We start from the raw sequence: 23,652 nt of genomic DNA on the forward strand, positions 1-23,652 counted from the left end.
CAGTAAAGTGCACACATACACACGTTACAGACGTCCGTCAGATCACTTGAAAGTCTTTGAAGATAACTTGTATATGCCTTAGCAAAAAAAACAATGTACGAATCATATAAATGTAACAGCAAACCTGACGAACAGATCAAGAAGGGAACAGTGGAAGGTCTGAATGAGAGATCAGATGTGTTTAAGATACACAAATCCACAGGAACGCTGCACTGGATAAGGAACGGAGCGACAGAAAAGCCGAAACATCATCTGCGTGAACCTCCCAAAACACAGGGAAGCAATTTCACTCCGGAATCCCAAAGTAGCAATGGAAAAAAAGCTAATTTTTAGGACCTTTCCAACTTTAAACATTCTTCTCTCCAAATTCTCATTACGTTCGTGCAGAAAAATGACGTTATTTAAAATGTAAAGTGTTTGATACTACTTTATTTAAATTAAAAGGTAGTTGTATTGCAGTAATATAGCAAACATTACCGTCACGGTAATGAGAAATTGAAAACTTTCCACATTATAATAATGAGAAGGTGTGAGTAAATGTGCTCAGTCATCAATCATGATTTTAATTCTGGATTGAAATGAAACTTAGATGTGTTCTTTGTTTTTGATTTTTGGTGAGTTTAACGCATCAACCGGCTTCAAATGCTCTTGCACTCTTAATGAAATCAATAAATCAGCTGTCGAAGCATCAAACAGTGTCTGCGTGTGCCAGCCAAACATCAGATTGAAATCAGTCATTCAAGTTAAGCAGTGTGTGTGTGTGTGTGTGTGTGTGTGTGTGTGTGTGTGAGAGAAGGCCTTAAGGAACAGTCCCTGCATTCAAATACATGATAGCTTAACTCTGGCAATGATGAGAATGTCTGCAAGCAAATCCCTACGACGCTCACACTGCACCTGTGTGTGTTTAATATCTCACTGGATCGATACAAAAGCCTGTCAACACATCCAGTGTTTGTGTGGAAATGTAGCTCTCTGCATGTGAGTGTCTTAAAGCTGCTCGGTGTCACCAGAAACAACTGCAAAAACAATGAAAACATACAGAGGCCATGCATTATGCTTTGTTTTTGGTGACTTATTATTTACTCAACAGATAAAAATATATCTCGGGAATATGTTCAAGCTTACCTATAAGTACGTAATTGACATAGTTATTTGCACAGTGATGTTTTCATGGCAATTCAATTATTTTTCATTATATTTGTTGTAATGCATTTAAATTATGTCAAAATAAATTAAATATTAAAACCTTGCACACACACACACACAAAAAAAATTATGTATATATACATATATATATATATATATATATATATATATATATATATATATATATATATATATATATATATATGAGAGAATGAAAATGAGATATAACATACAGTAAAAATAATGTCACAACGCAATTTGCTTAATGGCCCTAAAAGACTTTTATGCCATATATATATATATATATATATATATATATATATATATATATATATATATATATATATATATATATATATATATATATATGTATGGGGTTAAAAAAATTAAATGTTCTCGAAAGCTAGACTGAAAAACTGTAACAATGCATGGGCTTCCACATGTTTGGAAACAATCATTATTTTTGCAGTTTGACACTTAAAACTCCACGTACCAGCATCTCAAGAACTTACTGCTGTCAATCACAAATTGTCTGTCCCGCCTCCAAGCAGGTTGCCTGGCAACAACCCGGCTGTGCCGTCCTCTAACTGAGGTGCACCCCATAGGCTGCCGCCGTGGTAACCAAGAGCCACACCCCCCCATACGCCTTTCCCCGCCCCCTCCCCTGCGCTGTTGCTCCATTGGCTGAGGAGGGCGAGTCCCGGTGCTTCCACCGTGGAGCCGGCCGTCACGTCCAGCCCCTGCCAGCCCACCGCCACTTCTCCATCTGCCCCAGAGCTCAAGGGCCGCTCGCCCTCTCGTGGGACAAGGTCAGAGCCGGGCGAGCCCTCGGGTGACCCCGCGACCCCTGCTGCCTGGGAATGTGTGAAGTAATGGGCGACTTCCTCCTCGCTCATGAACTCAGCCAGGATGGTGGTGTTTCCCAGAACACACCTGATCAGCAGACACAACATTGACAGTCAATTTAAAAAAAAAAAAAAAAACTTTTTTTTTTTTTTATAAAGTTCATGCATTCATGTTTGAGATTAATGAAATTTATTAACACCTTTGAAATGTTTATGTGACCTGTGTTGTGACATTCTGAACTCACTCTACAACTACAGGCATGTTTCTCATCAACCAGTCATTTAACAGCAGTAAATATATTAAAAACAGTTATTGATTTTGACATTAAGAGTGTCAGTAAATGGAGAACGCTTGACTGATCTGTGCAAAATAAAATCTATGCAAATATATAAAATGAGCTAAACTGGAAAATAGTCAATGCATATTTTGGAAAATCTGATATAAACATCTGGCGACATCTATACGTCATACATATCACATATATAATCAGTAAACACGTATTTGTGTTAGTGTGACTCACATATGCAGGGCGCTCTGGGCTTTGGCAGCTTCATGAGGGCTGCAGTAGCGGATCAGAGCGCTGCCCTGTGTCAGGCCGAGGTGAAAGGTCAGCAGAGGGCCGTGCTGCAGACAGATCGTCCTCAGGGTCGAGCCGTCAATCTGCACACAAACCACAAAGTCCCAAAGTCACAAAAGTATGATGCTTCGCTATACTAAATACAATAACAAATACAGTAAACCGCCCTAAAATTGATTGATACACACCATCATTGCATTTATTTGCTCAAAACCACAATTAAAAACTGTAAAAATATAGTGTTTAAAAAAACATTACTATTTACAAGAGACTTTTAAAAACATCAGGATCTTTGAAGAGTAGTGTATGTGTGTATTTGTACGCACCTGTGGCGTGAGGTTTCGCAGTAACAGCCATGATTTTCCCGCGGAAGCGCCTCCATCGCTCCACTCTGAAGATCACCAGACATGAACAGGATCTTCACAAACATCTGTTCCTCACATATGACTGTGACTAAGTGTGTTTTCAGTACCTGTTTTAAAGGGCGACTCCAGGGGGCTGGCTCCGCCCCCCCAAGTCCTGGGCATCCATGGCCCCTCCCCCGACCACGGCTGCTTCTGACTGGAGAGGCCCGGAGGGGGGCGGGGCAGGTGAGAAGGGTTCCGATTGGTCCGCCATGATTTGCCATGTCCAATGGGCTCCGGCGGCCAACTGGACTTCTGCTCGGAGTATTTAGCTGGAAACATTAAAGAGGTGATGCTAAATGTTACCAACTGTGCTTGTAATTGAGATGACTTGAAAACTTTGTGCATTTTCATTGAAACCTTAATTAATATATTTAAGTCAGCGTTACCGGTGCCGTGTGCAGTGAGGGGTGTTTCCGAGGCACTGTACGGCCAGGCACCAGGTGAAGGCATACAGGTGTTCAGAGAGTTTGACCCTGATCACAGACAGACAGACAGACAGACTGTCAAACATGGTGACATTTTTCAAGTATGCATAGCAAAAGCAATTTCTAAGGCCTCTGGAGAAAAGAAATAAAAACCTTGTTCACAATCTACTACATGCCTTCTGTCACCTAAATGATGATTAATGCTTTTTTTATCAAGTAAAAACTCTTTTAGAGTAACTGTACAAACATACACCTTCAGCTGGTGCTTCACGTTTCTTTGCTGTCAAATCTTTACTGATTTTTCTCAAGTAAATATCAGAATAACTGTAGTAATATATCCAGATGAACACTTGCTGGACTGAAGCAGCTCGGCTTTACTTGTTCCTCCAATCATTTGTTTGGAAAAAAAAAACAGTGCGTCTCAAATCTGATCATCAGGATCTTTTGAGGAATGTTGGTTTCTAGAAGCTTTAAAGGGATACTCCACCCCAAAATGAAAATTTTGTCATTAATCACTTACTCTCATGTCGTTCCAAACCCGTAAAATCTTCGTTCGTCTTCGGAACACAATTTAAGATATTTTGGATGAAAACAGGGAGGCTTGTGACTGTCCCATAGACTGCCAAATAAATAACAGTATCAATGTCCAGAAAAGTATGAAAAGCATGGTCAGAATACTCCATCTGTCATCAGTGATTCAACCGTAACGTTATGAAGCGACGAGAATACTTTTTGTACACGAAGAGAACAAAAATAATGACTTTATTCAACAATTTGTCTCCTCTGTGTCTCTCCAAATCAGCATAGCACCATTTTGGCGAATCTGAGCAGTACGCAGGCAGCATACGCTCTTCTGTGTCAGCCGCGCCACAATGATATGGTTTCTACGTGTATTAACGCTTTGATTTGAACGAAAACAGCGCATCCTGTGTCGCGGCTGACATAGAAGAGTGTATGTTGCCTGCATACTGCTCAGATTCGCCAAAATGAAAGTGATTAATGACAAAATTTTCATTTCTTTAATTTCACTGCTCCTCAGTGGAGGAATGATCTTTCCAAGCCTCCAAAACATATCACATCTTCTTCTGAATAAAACCGAGCAGTTTTTTTTTTTTTTTCCGCTTTTATTTTTTTATCAGACTATACAAGCCATAAAATCCTGATGTATCAAAAAAAAAAATAAAAAAAAAAACACTTATACAAACTTTAATACTTTGTCTAAAGCTTCAATAAATAAAACACATTTTATTTTTCTAACTATCATCACGGGTCTTTCTGTCTGAAGAAGAGACGAGGTTACCGTGAACGCTCACTGTCTCAGTACCTGTGTTGTCTTGCAGCAGATGATGTTCGGTATGACCGAGCACGGAGGATCCCAGCAGTCCCGCAGGGCTCATGTAGGGGTCAGGCTCGGGCTCAGGGCTCTGGATACCCTTCCATGGGACGCCCGGCTGAAACTCTGAGCGAGACAACATACGAATTACATGTGAAAGTCAAACACCTGCACACTGTGGGGCTCCTGATGTTGGGTGACTTTCATATGATATCAGACATCAAATGCCGAGCTGGACTGAATGTGATGAGAATGTTAAATAAATGACTCTTATGGGCAGTTGCTTTTATCAAATCTGGCAAACAGGAGCGGACCGCCCAAGTGCCATCATTCTTCACAGTATGTGGGCCGGAGCAAGTTGTTGGATTGTATCTGATCTGATCATCATCAGTCTGTCTGGAATGACATGAAGAGACAGAACAAACTGAGACAGACTACATCCAGAAGAACTGTGGCAACTGTGCACTTTGCTAGCTTTTCCTAGCTTTGCAGGTAGGTTTCTTGAAGCATCTTGGAGACGTTGCCTCAGTTCTTCTGGATTAAAGCTGGCTGCACACTAGACGATTTTCAAATCTTAAACAATTTGAATTTTGGCTTATAATCCTAACGCGCACACTAAACGATTCGAGCAGACCGTGAGACCACACACTTGATGATTGTAGGAACGATTTCACAGTGACATAAGATTTCATGGAGACTCACAAGATAAAATGTAACTGGAGAAGAAAAACAAATAGAGGACAATCAACATCCTCAGCTGGCTCTCCCAGTGCGCGTTCTGTTTCACAGTGAAAAACAATATTTTCTTTCTCATTACTCTGCTTTCGTAGCTGCCAGGTTTCAGCTATAGAAGCACGCAACATCCGGTAAGTGACGCTTGCAAGCTCTCATTGGCTATCGCTGGTATCACATCAAAATGCTTGATATGATTTGAGTTTGGTTTTGGGATGCTCCGTTTTGATCGGGTTAATTAATCATAATGACACAACACAATAGAGGATTTTTTTGGACAAAAAATCATTTGCGACAAGCCGCGAATCGTGGAGCCTTTCAGAGTATGCATTTATTTATCATTTGGAAACAGAGCGTAAATGTGGAAGTCCTTCAAAGATTTCTTATCCTGTTGCACCCTCTATAGGACCAGCGACTAGTCACCAAAAATAAAAAATGCGCTGTAAAAATAAGTTCTGACAGCGTATTTGCGTACCGACATGTCTGACAGCTGTTAATGCACAATTACCATTTTAGATCGACAAACTGTACTATATAAGTTTTCTTTTCAAACTGAAAGCATAAATCTAGGCTATCCCATGCCGTTTTCAAAGCACAATGCAAAACTGTGACATTCATTCACTGACGCTCTTTAATCAGCAGCGACGCTAAATCCGGAAGCACGTATACTTACTTGCCAGCAACCCACCAAAATAAAGGCCGGCTGATTTTAAGTTTGAAAATGATAAAAATGCTTTTATTTACTTTTTTTTTTTTTTTTAGACGCTTCTATCCAAAGCGATACAATTGGGGAATACACAAAGCGATTCCTCTTAAAGAGGCAAACAAAGAAAGTAGTAGTAAATATTAGCATTTTACTATAAAATAATTGTATTTGTATTTAATACTAGGCCTACCTTTTAATTTTAAATAGCATTATCGCACATTATTATTTAGTTTATTATTTTATTTAAAAAAAAAAAATAAAGTGCAGTAATATAATATTATATTATTAATTTTTTTATTATTTTATAATGGGTCACGCTATATGCAGTGTAAGGACCAAACCAAATCTCCAGTTGGACCAGGCTGAAAAACATATGTGCACCCCTGTGTGTATATGTATATGTATACATATATATGTATATATATATATATATATATCTCTATATATATATATATATATATACACACACACACACACACACAAACCAGAAATCTGTTTTTGATCTCTATATATATATAATAAATCAAGTAATTTTAATTTTTTTATGTTAAATGGATGATAGGTGTGTTTTTAAGTGTTTGCATCGACTTTCCCACCTGGGCTTCTGTGCCAGCTGCCGCCCAACACATCATACTGAGAGAACGAGGAGCCACCGGCATGCTTGACCGGCCCTGAACACACAAACACAGAGTTTAACTCCTACTCACAGGAGCCTATGAAATCACCTTTTATTTTTCTCAAATTCCAGGTTTTCATTTTAAAATTTAAATAATAATTACATTTCATTAATCAAAAAGGATGTCTAATCAATTGAATCGACAATTTAACATCACAGTAATTCACACCAATCCAGTACATCAATTAACATCTTGTGAAGCCAAAAGCTGCGTGTTTGTAAGAAATAAATCCATGACTAAGATTTTTTTTTTAACTTGAAAGTGTTGCTTATGGTTAAAAATAGTTCTATAACACACAAGACATTAACTAATGGAATGGAGTGGTGTGGATTACGTGTTGATTATTGTGATGTTTTTATCAGCTGTTTGTACTTTCATTCTGACGGCACCCATTCACTGCAGAGGATCTGTTGGTGAGCAAGTAATGTAATGTTGCATTTCTCCAGATCTGTTCCAATGAACAAACTCATCTACATTTTGGAAGTTCTGAGGGTGAGTACATTTCCAGAAAAAAAAAAAAAAAAAAAACTATACCTTTAATGAAAAATTTACATAAAACCATTCCGTAATATAATTTAAATTAGCATATACCAATAACCCTTGCTTTATAGTCTAAAATGTCTGATCCGTGTGTTTGGGGTGGTGACATCCTCACCTGTGAAAGCAGCAGGAGCTTTGCTGTGCAGCTCAGATCCGCCCATGGCTGGTTTGTGGGCATTCATGCCCAGCGGATGGAGATGTGCGTCTGGGTGTTTGGGGACTTGTCCTCCCATGGGTGGCGGTGAGAGTTTAGGCCCACCAGCACCCTGCTGCTGCTGCTGCTGCTGTAGGATTGCCATGATCCGCGCCAGCTACAAAGAAGAAGTTGTCTTACAGGACTAATCGCATGTTTATTAATAAATCATTTAAATTATAATAATAAGGCTTTAATTGCCTACATTGCCTAATAATCACTCAAGCACATGCATAAAGCTTGCCACAGCACACCAGCAGAAGAAATTATTATGAATGTGTCAGGGAAAAACAGTAAGGAGGCTGCATTATCATATAAATAATTAATTGATAAACAAGTGCTTTCTTTGTTTTCGGTTTAAGAGATGAACTTGGCGACACAGACTCGTCATTCCTGCAGTAGTGGTGCGCCTGTATGAATGTTTCATACAGATGACCTAATTTTAGAATATTTGTTTTCCATTTTAATTGGCTGATTTGAAAGTAGACATTTCACTCTCTATAGATTTATTTTTAATGTCTTTGTAAGGCACAGAGTTTTGGAGTTTCGCGCTCAAGTTCACAGAGACCGAGACGGCAGAAAGCGCTTCCTGTTTGCATTCATTATTTTACAAAAGCGCAATGTTTTGTTGTTATTGTGAATGAACACAAATAAGTGTAGAGTCTTTACAGTTTCAAAAGGTGTATTACTCTTATTTGTATGACCAAAAATGAGGGAGTATTTTAAGAGACTGTGACCACACTGGTGCCTCCATCTGTCTTCCACACTCCACACAGACACTTGAATAGCGAACATTTTCTAGGTTAAAATTAGATTGAGTCTCCATGTAAAGTTGCTGCTACTTGTTTCAGATGATAATCCATATTTGAGGTTGATGTATGATAGGTGAGTGTTTGAATGTCCTGAACTATGTACTGTATTAGCCTACCACATAGACTAGCTGTTTTTTCTGCGACTAAGCGACTAATAAAATTTTGGTCAACCAAGCCTCTTCTGGTCTACTAACAGTTAGTTGACTATTAGGGGCAGCACAATTTAAAAGCTTTAGAAATGTCTTTATCAAACTGATTCAGTAGGCTTTACAGCAGGGATAGGCAACTCCTGGAGGGCCACTGTCCTGCAGAGTTTAGCTCCAACCCTAATTAAACACACCTGAACAAGGCAATCAGTGTTTTCGGGATTACTAGATAGATACAGGCAGGTGAGTTTTTATGAGGGCTGAAGCTAAACTCTGCAGGATAGTGGCCCTCCAGGACCGGAGTTGCCTATCCCTGCTTTACAGGGTTGAGTCAGTAGGGGACACTGTTGCGTTAGTTGGTTGAGTGGTTATGCCAGTGATCCTCAAATCTGGCTCGCGAGATCCACTTTCCTGCAGAGTTTAACTCCAACCCTAATCAAACAAACCTACCTGTGATTTTCTAATGACCCTGAAGACACTGATTAGCAAAATCAGGTGTGTTTGATTAGGGTTAGAGCTAAACTCTGCAGGAAAGTGGATCTCCAGGCCAGACACTGGGTTATTCTGTACCTGTTGCGGGTCGTGCTGTTGTCTTACAGGAGGAGGAAACTTCCTCTGATTCAGAAACTGCTGCTGCTGTTGTTGCTGCAATATGAGCTGACAGGCCTGAGATAGAGAATGTATATACAACATTAAAACAACGCTTTTTAAATGCCTTATGTTATATTTGAGGTCCAAGGGCCAGATTTACTAACAGCTTGCACCAGCGCAAACCGTCTTTTGGCATTAAAATAATCAGTGCTGAAAAGACATGGACAGTTATTTTTGCACCTGACCTTATCGAATACACATTTGTAGGAGTTTCGCTTTTAGACAAAATTTATGGGAGAAGAGTATTAAAGGGCTAGTTTACCCCAAAATGAAAATTATGTCATTAATTACTCGTACGACCTTTGTTCGTCTTCGGAACATAAATGAAGATATTTTTGATGAAATCAGAGAGCTCTCTGACTCCATAGACAGCAATGCAACTGAAATGTCCCCAGGTCCAGAAACGTAGTAAACACATCGGTAAAACAGTCCATGTGACATGTAGTTTTGTGATGCTATGAAAATATTTTAGAAAGTAGTACAATGCATTAGTGCTGTGTTTGATACATCGATACGATGTATCGTCACAGAGATTTGACGATACAAGTATCGGTACAGCTGGCCCTGTATCTATATTGTGGCACATGTGCAACAGTGGACCGCGCTTAATTTGAATACAAGAGCACAGTTTAAAGTGGCGTAGAAAAGTGCGAGGTTTCTAAAAAAATAATGAATAGAGCATAATATATAGGCTACAACAAGGTTTAATCAGGCCGCAGAGGAACACAACTGAGTTGCCTGATATAAAGAAAGGTAATCCCCGAAAGAGAGCTTCACACTTGCGCAATACGGAAATATCTATTAAGTGTGTTACTTATTTTTGTCAACCTGGCAACCATGTGCATGCGCTCTCTCTCCACTGTGGATAAATGTGCTTGCTTTCTGAAAACACCAGTTAGCTTGCAGTTTAGCGATCTCCACTTCAATATTCTATTCTCAGAAAAGTGTAATTCATCAAGTGTTTATTTACACTAGAGAAAGCGAAAGAGGGAGAGAGAGAGGCTGTGTATGTACTGTATGAATTTCCACTGTTTTGCCGCGTTTCTCTATTAACAGTGTAGCCGTGGCTTTAATTCCTTTAGAAACAATGATGTTACCAGCTCCTTGTTGAGAAAGATAATGTAGCTCATGAGCGATTAAGCTATTTTATTGATAAAATTGCAGGGTAGCACTAAAAAGTTTGTGTTGCTGAATGCCTGTGCATGCGCACAACGTGATTTGTGTGTGTGTGTGACTCAGCGTGTGTGTGTGAGATACAGTGAAAACAGTGCATTAGTTTAGAACTCTTCTAATTTTTATTTTTATTTTTTTTAATGTAAAAAGTGTGTTAATTTGTGCAACGATAACCTACAAGCAATGTAAAAATGTTTTTTTTTTTTTAATATATTAGTATGAGTACATTACAATATAAATTTATTAGAACGAGTACATTATTATTTATGGACTTAAAAACAAGATGCAAACAATCAGAATATTGTACCTGGTGAGGAGTGCACATGTAAACATGAAATATATGCCATTACCTATACCAGTGGTTCTCAACCACATTGCTGGAGGACCACCATCACTGCACATTTTGCATGTCTCCTTAATCAAACACACCTGATTCAGGTCACCTTCTCATTAGTAGAAACTCACAAACTTGTAATGGGTGTGTCAGACAAAGGAGACATGCAAAATGTGCAGTGTTGGTGGTCCTCCAGGAATGTGGTTGAGAACCACTGACCTATACTGTACTGTGGTCCAGTTATGGAGGCCCTTCATGATGCAGAGGTCAACTACCTGCTCTGCCAGTAGTTAGAAATGGCGCTATAGTATACAGAGTTTAATAAACAGCTGTTTTACTAAATTCTGCTGAGGTGAAATTCAGTGCAGTCCTGTATTGTGATACGTATCGTATCATGGCCTCTGTATTGTGATATGTATAGTATTGTGACTTTGCTGGTGATACACAGCCCTACAATGCATATGCACGCTTTCCCCTCAGACGTAAACAATGCTGATTACGTCCAACACATTCTTGGTACTCTCCAAAATGGCGGAAGACGTAACTCGGAGGCGAAGAATGGTTAGGTAAATTGTTATTTTAGTTTTCTTTGCGCAAAAAAAAAAAAAAAAAGAAGTATTCTCATAGCGTCGCAGAACTGAAATTGAGCCATTGATGTCACGTGGACTGCTTTACTGATGTATTTATTACATTTCTGAACCTGGGAACATTTGTGTTGCGTTGCTGCCTATGGAGGGTCAGATAGCGCTCAGATTTCATCAAAAATATCTTAACGTGTTCCGTAGATGAACGAAGGTATTACGGGTTTGGAATGACACGAGGGTGAGTAATTAATGACATAATTTTCATTTTGGGGTGAACTTACCCTTTAAAATGAATCATGTGACGCGATTTACTAAAGTTTGCACTCGTCAAATTACTGGTATTTGCGCCATCAATTAACTCACAAAAAAGAAGGCGTTAATTTGCGCTGCTCTTGGTAGATTGCGCTTGTCATTATGTAAATGATCTGGCTGTGTCGCTGTTCTTTTATGCGCGCATTGTTAGTAAATCACACGCAGAATTTCCCCTCCCATCGGTGGATTTATGGAATTCCGCTCTAACGCTACTTTGCCTTGTTTAGTAAATCTGGCCCTTAATGTGATAACTAGTTGAAACTGATGTCATACTAGTTGAAACTGTTGCATGTGTGGATGAATGCCACTAAGCATGGCGATGTGTTGGGGGGAAAGCTGTGGAGGGAATATGCCTCCACTAGGTGGTGCCATTGGCTTTAGCATCGGCCCAGGAACCTGAAGAACGACAGAGGAACCATGATATGACTGTGCACTAATAAACATCCCTTTATCCCAGTGTTAAATCCAAGAAAACAAACTGACCTGAGGAGGCAGGAACTGGTGAGGCACTTGTGCTCGTATCCCAGGGGAAGGGTTTAAGGGGTGCACACCAGCCTGATGCATCCCTCTAAGTGGAGGAATCCCACCACTGCCAAACATACCATGACCTCCAACTCAAAACAACAGAAAAGAGGAGCAACAGTTAAAGCTTAGGGCTTTAAAAGGTTTTAAAATATCTAGCTATGGACTTTTACCCTTGTGACCTTGAATAGGGTACCAGCATAAAATGGAAGCTGTAATGGATTTCCATGTGGTACAGCACAGTCGAGTGAAACTGCTTATTATATAAGACAAAAAACAGACCAGTTTTTGATATTATTCCTCGTGAAAAGTGAGTAGCATCACATAAATCTGATCTCATAACCTCAGGTTGCTCCAGGGTCACTCAGGACTGCAATAAGTCCAGCTGCATTTCGTTCTCGAGAGGGTTACTGCATTTAGCCTATATGTCATGGAATCTTTGTAATAATATGTGACTCTCTTTGCCCTCCAGGGAAGATAGGATTGGATGTGTCTCAGTACCTTGTCCAGGTAAGGTCCGGTCTCCCCGCATGGCATCTCTTTGGAAGGCTGTGAGCGGTAAGCTCCCCCAGTCCTGCCGCCTCTCCGCATCTCACCATCATTCATTCCTCTCCTGTCTTGCCTACTATCGTGACTCATACTGCAGTCTTCATCCTGACGAAACATACAGCATATTTCTACAGATCTGCAGCAACACACAAGAGCAGATCAGCACAGTGGTAACGACTAGCTTACCGTAACATTCATGTTTGAGAACTGCCGAGTAACAGGAGACACCCATGAGTCCCCACTGTTACCTTTAAGAGGGCTCTAAAGGACAAACCAAAGGGTTACTTAGGAGTTGATAGTTTCCCCAAGTCAAAAAGTCTTGGTGAGGTAAAAAAAAAAAGCTCCCAATTTACCTTAACGTTGAGTCTCCGGGACCCCTGGCCTTGCCCCCAGCCCCCAGAGCTGTATGTGTTGCTTTGAGATCCCCGACTGCCCCAAACACCAGTGCCACCGTCCTCTTCCTCCCAGCTGGAGTGTCGCGATACATTGGAGCCTTCGTCACCCCATCCCTCTTGCATAGACTTTGAACCTGAGAGTAAATATGAGGATCAGCTCAAATGGCACACTTGAAGAGTTTATGTAATCATGGCAGCCATAATCGTGATTATTTTGCCAGTTAATTAATTGTGAAAAGTCTTACTTACACAGCATTAGGTCTATATTTTGATTTACTTCATTGCATCAAACATTGCCATTTACGTTTTTGTTCAACACTGTAACCAACCACAAGCTGTGTTCCCATTACAGACTTGCGCAAAACTTTTGAGATATTTTATCAATGTCAATTTAAAAAAACCTGGACCCTAAAATTTCCATTAACCAAATTTATGTGACTAAAACTAAATTTTATCCTCTCACAATAAGTCAAGGTGATGGGTATTGCTAGGTGTACGTATAACGCAGCCACTGCACTAGCCATTACTTTCAATCAAAGGAGACAGAGGCTTGTATCTTCAGCAAAGCAGTATGGAAAGCCACTTCTAAAACGTGCCGCAGCACAGGTGATATAAACACTTGCATTGACTAGAGTGGCCGTGTCGGATCCATAATGCACCACAGACATGTGCAGGGTAAATTATCCAAGCATTAATTAAAAGGAAAGCCCCTTATACTTATAAACGGCCATGTATATGGTGTTTCCTGGAGGTTATAGTACATTAAAGGACATTAGTTCACGTTAATGTTACGAAGCTACGAGAATATTTTTGTGTAAAGAAAACAAAAATAACGACTTTATTCCACATTTCGTCTCTACTGCATCACTTGTGGACGCTCATTCACGACAGTACCATGACGCAAGCATGTCGCAGCACCGGCGCTGACTCAGATCCAGCGTGATGATATTGAACACATGAGCTGTGCTTTTTTTAAACTCGGGCCCAGTAGCGCCATACGTATCCCTTCTAGCCTTAACCGTAAACAAAGCATGACGATAATTATCAAATTATGTGTTTTTATGAAGGATTTCACATAATTCTCGATATTTTGTTTCATTTGGTACAGTTTTAACATTTATAGAGTGTAAATTTGGTAAAGTAAAATATTTCAAAACAAGCATAATTGGTGCAATGTGTCAAACCCTCAACCCACTGTAAAAAAACTAGCAATAGTTTAAAAGCAGGCCAATTCCTTGCAAAAACCGCAATCTTGGCAACCCTTGAGAATGTACACTTAGGTAGGCTCTTACCAGATTTAGTAGAATGGGAATGTGAGTTTCCCCATTCTCCTCCTTTGCCTTGTTCACTGGACTCCCCCCAACCATCAAACGATTTCCCCCAAGCAGATGTACTGCTGTCCACAGAAGGATCGGAGGGGCCACTGCTGCGTGCCCATGTTGCAGGAACTGGAATGTGAATGTGTGTTAATGAATGGGATGTTTCTGGTTTAAAACCGTTTAACTACTTTAATATGCACTGCTGCCTTCTTACCAGAGTTTTTAGATAGAGCTCCAGCCTGTCTTCCAGGCAACTGCTGTTGGTCTTGTGAGCTGTTGGTCTTCTTATCCCACAGACTGACGGTCCTGCTGCTGTAGCGTGACGGATCGCCCCATGCAGATGTGCCATCGTCAATTTCCATTTTCCGGCTGATGGACTGTGGCGAGGGTTCCTCCCACCCACTTGGCTCTACAACTGATGGAACCTGAGGGATGGGCCCACAGGTCCAGCCAGACCCTTTACTTTGGTCGTCAGTGTCTCCTGGACGACCCCGTTCCTCCAACTCCTTTGGATATCCCGGCATTTGCTGCTGGATTTGTGATTGCTGCTGTGGTTTTTGATTTTGGGTTTTAAGAGCTGCTTGTTTGTTTGGTATCTGTGATGGAAGAAGTTTCTCGCCCCATCCCTGGTGCGGTTTAACACTGCTGCCTCCCCAGCCACCACTCCGCTGTCCCGACTCTTCTGAGCTACCCCATAACCCTTCATCCTGATTCTTGCAGTCACTGTCTCTCTCTGCATTCCAACCTCCACCCTCGGGTAATGGAGTCCACTCATTTCCACCACCCTGGTTCCACCCCGTCCCTTCCCTCCTGCAAGTATCATCAACATTCTGGTCTTCTCCCCAACCACTCCCTTTACAACCCATCCCAATGCTCTTGTCTCCATGCCCGGGCCACCCTTGAACTCCACCCACCTGGTCAACCTCCTGCTTCTGCATTTTGGAGCTGGAAAGATCCCGAGGGTCCTGCCAGCCCTCCTTACTGCGGTCAGTGTGCACTTCTACATCCCAGCCAACATTCCCACTGTCGCCCTCAAAATCCCAGGCGACACTCTGCTTGATCTGAGTCTTTCCCCATCCTGTGTTGCACAGCACTTTAGGGTCCAGGTTAGTGTGATTGATCATGCTCTGTAAGGCTTCTTCTGGGTGGAGTGTCTGACTTCTGGAGAGGCTTTGGACCAGATTTGAGGCATGCATGCCATCCTCATTGCTTTCTCTGCCAGTCGATTTTTCCTCAGACCCATCCCAATCATCAACTGCTTTCTGATTGTCATCTCTTGATGCCACGCTGTTTGCAAACATTGAAGAGTCCTGTAAACTATCTGTGCTTACCTCAGAGATCCCTCTCACATCCTCTTTTGATGCTCCAACTGCTAAGTCTGAGGTCCATCCTGTAGCTGCTTGTTTGTTTGAACCTACCATGTCTCTGTCCCACACTCCCTGAGAGATGCCAGTGCCTTCACTTGAACTTCCACCTACTGCATCAATTCTCTTCCCAACAGGGTCTTCTTCTGTATCCCATAATACCTTACTGGAGACTCCACCATCTCCACCATGATTTGGTCTAGCCTGAAGCTCCAACCAATCCCCTGTAATGCGCTCTTCGTTCTTGCAGAGTGTCTGGTACACTGCAGTGGTTGGACTCAAGGGTGTAGGAGTAGATTCCTCAGAAGCATTGTGGTTTGCTCCATCAGGGTCATCAGGGTTGGAATTTGGTTTTAGACCTTGAGTGTCCTCCCCGTCTCCAGAAAGCATTGATACCTTAGAACTGAAGTGCTGATTGACTCCTTTAATGGATTCTTTATTCTCAGACTGTGAAGATGCACCTCCCACCGCACTGGCTTCTGCATATTCAGAGAGTTGAGAAGAACTGTCCATTCTTAGGCCATCAGACTCATCCATCCTTGACCTGGCAGAATGTGGGGTCTGATCACTATTCCATGAGTCTTCCGGTCTTGGCCATTTCTCTACATCAGAATTGTCCTTGTCCATTCCCTGAGTGGAGGGTTGACATCCTGAGCTCAACCCCCATGTATAATTTGCATAAGTGGGAGTGGCAGAGGCGTCTGACGATAAGTACATAGATACAGAATCTACTGTTGGATCTGGAAGGGAAAAATACACCACATCAGAACAGAATAAAAGCCCCCCTAAAAAACTGTGTCCAATAACTTTTTAATTCACCCCACCTGAGGCATCAGCTTGCTCCTGCAGGGGAAGTTGGGGAGCAGGGTCCCCTCCGTTTCCACCCCCCAGCAGCATGCAGGACAGTGGTGGCTGGCCTCTTTTCAGTAGCACTTTTGGTTCCTGTTGGTTGTGGAAGCGCGGGGGCACCTCACGGGGCATGTAGCACTGGGACACCACGGAGGGGGGCTGTCCGTTGGCCACAGCGGTCCACTTTGCATTGTTCCCTCCCTCAAGGGGGTCCGGGGAACCCCCGACAACAGGACAGGGAGAGGTTGTTTCAGCGGGACCCAGTCGAGATGAAGTACAGGTAAGGGTGACAATGGATGCGGCAGATGGAGATGAGCCTGATTCTGACAGGAGCACAGTGGTTGAAAATAAATGCAGTCAATAATACATAGCAATGGGCAGCATTTCTTAAAATTACTTCTACATAATGGCAGAAAACTTCACTCATATTTTTAAACCTACAAATAATTTTTTAGTTTCAAACCTTGAACCAACATAAAAGAGATAAAAAGTGCAGTTAGGGGGTGCGCCCGAAGCGTAAATCCTTATAAGGGAATACAACTAACGATTCCTAACACCGTGTCTACACCAGATGCAAACGGGATGGTGTGACGCGACAAAATACTATAGAACCACTGATCTATAATAGAGATTAATTATATATAGATCCGTCAATAGAACTCAGTATAATCAGTGAAGCTGTCTACACTGGATGCGGCGCGGCCCAGTGTAACACTACAAATCCCTGACAGTAAACTGCTGCTGCATTCTATTTATGACGTGCTGACACAAATTTCAAATGATTTTCAACGGTCGCTTTGTCATGTCCAGTGTAGACAATCTTTAGCTGATGCAGCGCAGTGTAAGGAGAGATGACTGAGAACGATAGTGAATGACTTGCAGATCCTCAGTACCACTGACAAACATATAATCTTGTACAATGTGTGCCAAGTACTGCCGCTCCATAGTATAAATAGAGTATGTGCGATCGCAAATCTCTAGAGTGATTTCGAAACTAAATCGTGCATTCAAAAGTGTGTGTGTGTGTGTGTGTGTGGGGGGGGGGGGGGGGGGGGGGGGGGGGGGGGGGGGGGGGGGATCACGATGCGGGTGGAATCAACGATGGGCGGGGGTGGATCACGAAGTTTATCAGCCATCGGCCCAACCCTAAAAAATTATGAAAATCTATTGGCATTTTTGTCAATGAATAAAAATTTTACAAAAATGTTAAGGAGGGACGATTTGGGAAGAGATTCATTCAGAACAAATCTGATGCATGGTTAGGAAGTTAGATGTGAACATATGAATTGGCGGGGCTTAAGCTAACATACCCTTGCTGCACGTCTCATAAAATGTTCAAAAATGTCAATATGTGGGAGTAAGAGAAGAGCAGACATATGGATAAATTTGACGACGCAAGAGAGAACTCAATTCGGTCCAGTTTTCTGAGCGCAGTATGTATATGATTGACGAAGAAAGAACGTATTACACAGCACACAGTTTTATGTTTTTAAGTTCATGTGGAGAATTACACACAAAATGCTGTCGATTTGTCCATTTTGACGAGTATTCGTATTTACTCAATGTAAACAGTAGGGAGAATGTAATTTAAATTAGGTATAGCAGCCTAATTTACTTGCTACTGTCCGAGTCATTGATCAATCACTGAATCAAAAAAAAAATCACTCACTGCTCTTGACTGAATCACTTTAGTACCCCTAAAGATTAATCTAAATTTATTTATAGAAATAAATGTCTGCTTGAAAGAATGAAGAATATGGTAAACAAGTTGTTATAAAGAATGCATAGTTGTTGCATAGCCTATAAAACCATTGTTATTTCAATGAAAAGAAGACCATGTTTTTTTTCTTCATGAAAAGTGGTTTTAAATCATTTTAACATAAAGGCATGTTGTGTGTCACCGCAGTTAAATCAGTGTCTATCATGATAAAAACTTAATATCAAACCTATATAATGAGTTTGGATATTTTAGAGAAATGCATTACACTGTAACTAAAACCATTAGATTTTAGCCAACTAAATTTACTGTAGATTTAGTCAACTAAAATCTTATGATATTTAGTCGACTAAAACTAGACTAAAATTAAAAACAATTCAGATGACTATGATATGACTAAAACTAAATGGCATTTTAGTCAACACTATGATTAGAACTAAATCATAATTTGCTTTCAAAATTAACCCTGCACCATACAGAGTTCAATTACCCAAATAACCAAATTTTATTACCAAAAGCTTTTAGTTGTCAGCTAAATAAAAACCTTAATTTTAGTCTGGGTGTTTTAGTAAAATAATTCATTTTGGAGCGTCTCCTAAAAAAATATAAGACTGTGTACTAACCCTAACTAGAAAGAAAAACACGGTATATAAACACAGACTATGAATGTAATTATTATAATTATATTATAATATTATATTACAATTCTATTTACAATAGAATTATAATTCTATAACAAAAATCATTAATTAGCTTAAGGTGGCTATATACAAGTAATATTGTAATAAATATTTATACAGATATTAAAGAAAATAACAGATTTTTCACAAATGGTCTTCAAAAACTGCTTATGTGTAGTAGTAGGGTTGGGAGAAAAAAAAATCGATGCATCGCGATTCTCTCTCCAACAATTCTGGATCGATTCTGAGAATTCGATCTGTTGGTTGTAATATTGGTGAAGTAAATCCACACTTTGATGAAGAAGCGTTAGCAAACTCTTGAGCAGCAACAACAGTACCATGTACTCCGCCACTGTTGTGTATGTTTGTTCGCGCTTGCCTTTAAAATCAGCACGTACTACGACATGTCTACATACCTAACACGTACACCTAAAAATATGCGCTTTCAGTCCCCAAGACACCATTGTCGTGTAAACAAACAGTCAAAACGCATAAAAAGCTTCCCGTTTTTGGCTGAAAATTATGTCGTGTAAACAGCCCCTCAATGCAGCTTCATAGGGCTCTACACGATCCCAGCCGAAGAATAAGGGTCTGTCAATCTGTCATTTTCTAAACAAAAAGTAAATATATATACTTTTTAACCACAAATGCTTGTATTGCACTAGTTCGACTTCACAAATTCACGTGATGTGGTTGGAAGTACCGACCCAGTGTTTACAAAGCAAACATGCAAAGAAAGCCAAATCCCCTTTACAAAAAAAAAGGTAAAAAACCAATGTCGGACAATTCTGAAGTTGGAGGAGAAAATTAGATTTTCACCCTACCCTACCTTTAAGAACCGAAGTACACAGACGAAGAACTAACCGTGCATGTGCTTTTCAATATGAAAGCGTCGCCTCTGGCTTGCTTAGTTGGAGACACTTAATTTCCAGCAATATCGTCGACTTGATTGCACAGATACTATTTAAACTGAACTGAGCTGGATGATGACATCACTGAATTCAATGATGAACTGCCTTCACTGAAAATTGAGTGTTTACTATTGTCATTTTCATTATTGACACACTATTTTCCTAATTAATGCTGTACAGTTGCTTTGACACAATCTGTATTGTTAAAAGCGCTATATAAATAAAGGTTACTTGACTTGCACATCACAGATCTAGTGCAAAATGAGCAAATGTGGTTAAAAAGTATAATGGTGTTTTGTGTTTTTTTTAAAGAAAATGAACAATCGTTTCACTAGATAAGACCCCTATTCATTGGCTGGGATCATGTAGAGCCTTTTGAAAGCTGCATTGAAACTGCAATTTGGATCTTCAATCCGTTAGTCCCTGTTGAAGTCCACTATATGGAGAAAAATCTGGATCTGGAATCTTTCCCTAAAAAATCTTAATTTCTTAGAAAGAAAGAAGGACATGAACATCTTGGATGACATGGAGGTGAATAAATCAGATTTTTTATTTTTTTTTATTCTGGAAGTGAACTAATGTTTAAATGTATCAAATTATATCATATCAAATCATATCATATATATATATATATATATATATATATATATATATACAGTACAGGTCAAAAGTTTGGAAACATTACTATTTTTAATGTTTTTGAAAGAAGTCTCTTCTGCTCATCAAAGCCTGCATTTATTTGATCAAAAATACAGAAAAAATAGTAATATTGTGAAATATTATTGCAACTTAAAATAATAGTTTTCTATTTGAATATATTTTTTAAAAAAAAAAATTATTCCTGTGATGCAAAGCTGAATTTTCAGCATCATTACTCCAGCCTTCAGTGTCACATGTAACATCCAGTCTATCACATGATCATTTAGAAATCATTCTAATATTCTGATTTATTATGAGTGTTGGAAACAGTTCTGCTGTCTAATATATTTGATGAATAAAAGGTTAAAAAGAACTGCATTTATTCAAAATAGAAACAAAATTCTAATAATATATTTTCTTTACTATCACTTTTTATCAATTTAACAGATCCTTGCTGAATAAATGTATTCAGTTTATTTAAAAAAAAAGGAAGAAAAAAAAATTACTGACCCCAAATTACTGACCAGTAGTGTATATTGTTATTACAAAATATTTATATTTTAAAAACATAGCTTCTTTTTTTTACTTTTTATTCATCAAAGTATCCTAAAAAGTATCACATGTTCTGAAAAAATATTAAGCAGCAGAACTGTTTCCAACTTTGATAATGAATCATCATATTAGAATGATTTCTAAAGGATCATGTGATAATGATCCTAAAAATTCAGCTTTGCATCACAGAAATAAATGATAATTAAAAGTATAATAAATTTAAAAACAATTATTTTAAATTGTAATAATATATCAAAATATTACATTTTCTTCTGTATTTTTGATCAAATAAATGCAGGCTTGATGAGCAGAAGAAACTTCTTTCAAAAACATAAAAAATAGTAATGTTTCCAAACTTTTGACCTGTACTGTATATATATACAGTATATATATATAATTGACATAATATATATATATATATATATATAAAAATATATATATGTGGATGCATTAAATTTATCAAAAGTCACAGTAAAGACATTAATGATGTTATAAAAGACTTCTATTTCAAAGATGCTGTTTTTTTTTTACTTCCTATTCATTAAAGATCCTAAAAAAAAATTATGCATCAAGTTTTCCACAAAAACATGAAAAGGCACAAGTGTACAGGAGGAGCAAATCGACATCACAGTATGATTTCTGAAGGATCACGTGACACTGAAGACTGGACTAATGATGCTGAAAATCCAGCTTTAAATCACAGGAATAAATTACATTGTACTATATCTTCACATAGAAAACAGTTATTTTAAATTGAAAAAATATTTCACAATATTAGCTTTTACTATATTTTTCATCAAATCAATGCAGGCTTGGAGAGCAGAAGCGACTTCAAAAACATTAAAAATCATACTGACCATGAAACCTTTGAACGATACACATGTACACGTGTGACTATTTCACAACTGAGTATTCAAAAGTTAACAGTAAAATACCAACCTTTAGTGCTGTCTTCAGTGCCCTGTAAGAAAAATAAAAATGCTCATTAGATGATTGTCCATTCATATACAGCTAATGTATGTTTTGTTGAGTACGCCCACCTCCTGATGACCGCTGTCTCCTGACTTACAGTGACTGTCTTCCATGAACTGCTGCTCCCTTCCTGTTCCTAAGACATGACACACATCACATTAAAACACTGCGTGCGGTTAATTCTATGATACACAACATACCCATGCCATTAAAATCCCATGCATGTTGTAAATTGCTCCATTTGCACCTATTTCGACCAGCCCAGTCATGAAACAATAAAGATTTTATTATTCTATTCTGGTTTTGTGTTAATGATTACAAACTTTCTCACACGAACACTCTGCACAGGATTACACTGATGGTAAATAATAAAAACACTCTGATACACATCATCATGGTACTAAATGACGACCATACCACGATATTAGCTCTCCAATGTACTTCAGAGACCAATGCACTACTTCAAATGAACTATGAATCATTGTTGATATGTGCCAAAAGCGTGTTTATACATCTTTCTACTAAAACTCACCAAGCTAACGTGCTAATCATGGCGCATTTACGTGCAAACATTCAATCGCACAGAAAAATATGCTTTAATAGCACTCGAAGCAAATAGTACACAGTTACTTGTATCATTCCAGCCCCCGTTAGTTTATGTAAGGCTTCTATACATTCAGTTATTCAGTGGATTTCGATGGTAAGCGGATGAAGAGATCAAAACTAAACTCAGTACTGACAGATACGCTCGCGACATAATAAAGACAGCTTTCAAACGTGGATCTGACATACTATTTCACGTGCATATACGCGTATGTTGTTGCTAGTGTGATATATGTTGAGTGTGTTCGCAAATGTTTGGGTTTGTTTTGCTAACCTCAGTCGATCCGGTCTGCAGCTGCGCACTGACGCCGCGCCGATCAACATCCGGGTATCAGTTCACGTAAACACAAACACATAAACACACACACTCATCTCCCACTGACCGCTAAACAAGTGTAATAATAAATAGTGACTCTTTAAAAATTCTTAATATGTTTTTTAAAGATGTAAGCGTGTCACAAACGGCTGTCATACAAACATTTATTTAGTGTGGACGCTGCTGACGGACCAGCAGAGGGCGCTGTGATTTCCGCACCAGCGCCAAGTAGAGTTACTAAAGTATGCACTCCATTTGTGAAAATATTGTGAAATGCTGTTCTTCTAAACTTTATATTCGTCAAAGTATCTAGAAAAAAATTGCATCTCATTTTTTTTTTTTTTTTTACACAAAAGTATAGAACTGTTTTCAACATTAATAATATACCATGTAATATAATAATAGCCTATAATATATTATAAAATTGCTTCTTGGAATGCGGACCTAAGTCAAGGGCAACCTGCCTGTCATCTCGCCACATTTCAAGTAACACCGTTGATCTGCCAGTCAGGTCTTTTATGAAGAGAACTATGTGTTTTAATAAATTACTTTAATAATTAATCCATGGTGCTATTAGTATCGTTATAAAAGTGCTCAGTTGTGTTGCAGATGAAATATAGCCTGAAACAGATTACAGTATTTTTCTGATGGGCAAAAATTGCATAAGTCA

The 23,652-nt window shown here is 39.3% G+C and overlaps 1 protein-coding gene across 1 annotated transcript; it reads right to left on the minus strand.

The window, feature by feature from the left end:
• Nucleotides 1-1,510: 1,510 nt before the first annotated feature.
• Nucleotides 1,511-23,078, minus strand: LOC109055983 (trinucleotide repeat-containing gene 6B protein-like). The gene is given in 20 exon segments (XM_042719457.1): nucleotides 1,511-2,079; nucleotides 2,513-2,652; nucleotides 2,896-2,960; nucleotides 3,042-3,245; nucleotides 3,363-3,449; nucleotides 4,726-4,863; nucleotides 6,727-6,843; nucleotides 7,505-7,700; nucleotides 9,111-9,206; nucleotides 11,868-11,990; nucleotides 12,078-12,209; nucleotides 12,618-12,770; nucleotides 12,852-12,926; nucleotides 13,019-13,194; nucleotides 14,353-14,508; nucleotides 14,594-16,483; nucleotides 16,568-16,915; nucleotides 22,031-22,052; nucleotides 22,132-22,199; nucleotides 22,941-23,078. Coding segments are annotated over 19 exon segments (4,575 nt in total). The 5' UTR covers nucleotides 22,177-22,199; nucleotides 22,941-23,078; the 3' UTR covers nucleotides 1,511-1,667.
• Nucleotides 23,079-23,652: the final 574 nt, after the last annotated feature.

This window comes from Cyprinus carpio, chromosome B3 (genome assembly GCF_018340385.1).
Source record: "Cyprinus carpio isolate SPL01 chromosome B3, ASM1834038v1, whole genome shotgun sequence".
Lineage (NCBI taxonomy): Eukaryota > Metazoa > Chordata > Actinopteri > Cypriniformes > Cyprinidae > Cyprinus > Cyprinus carpio.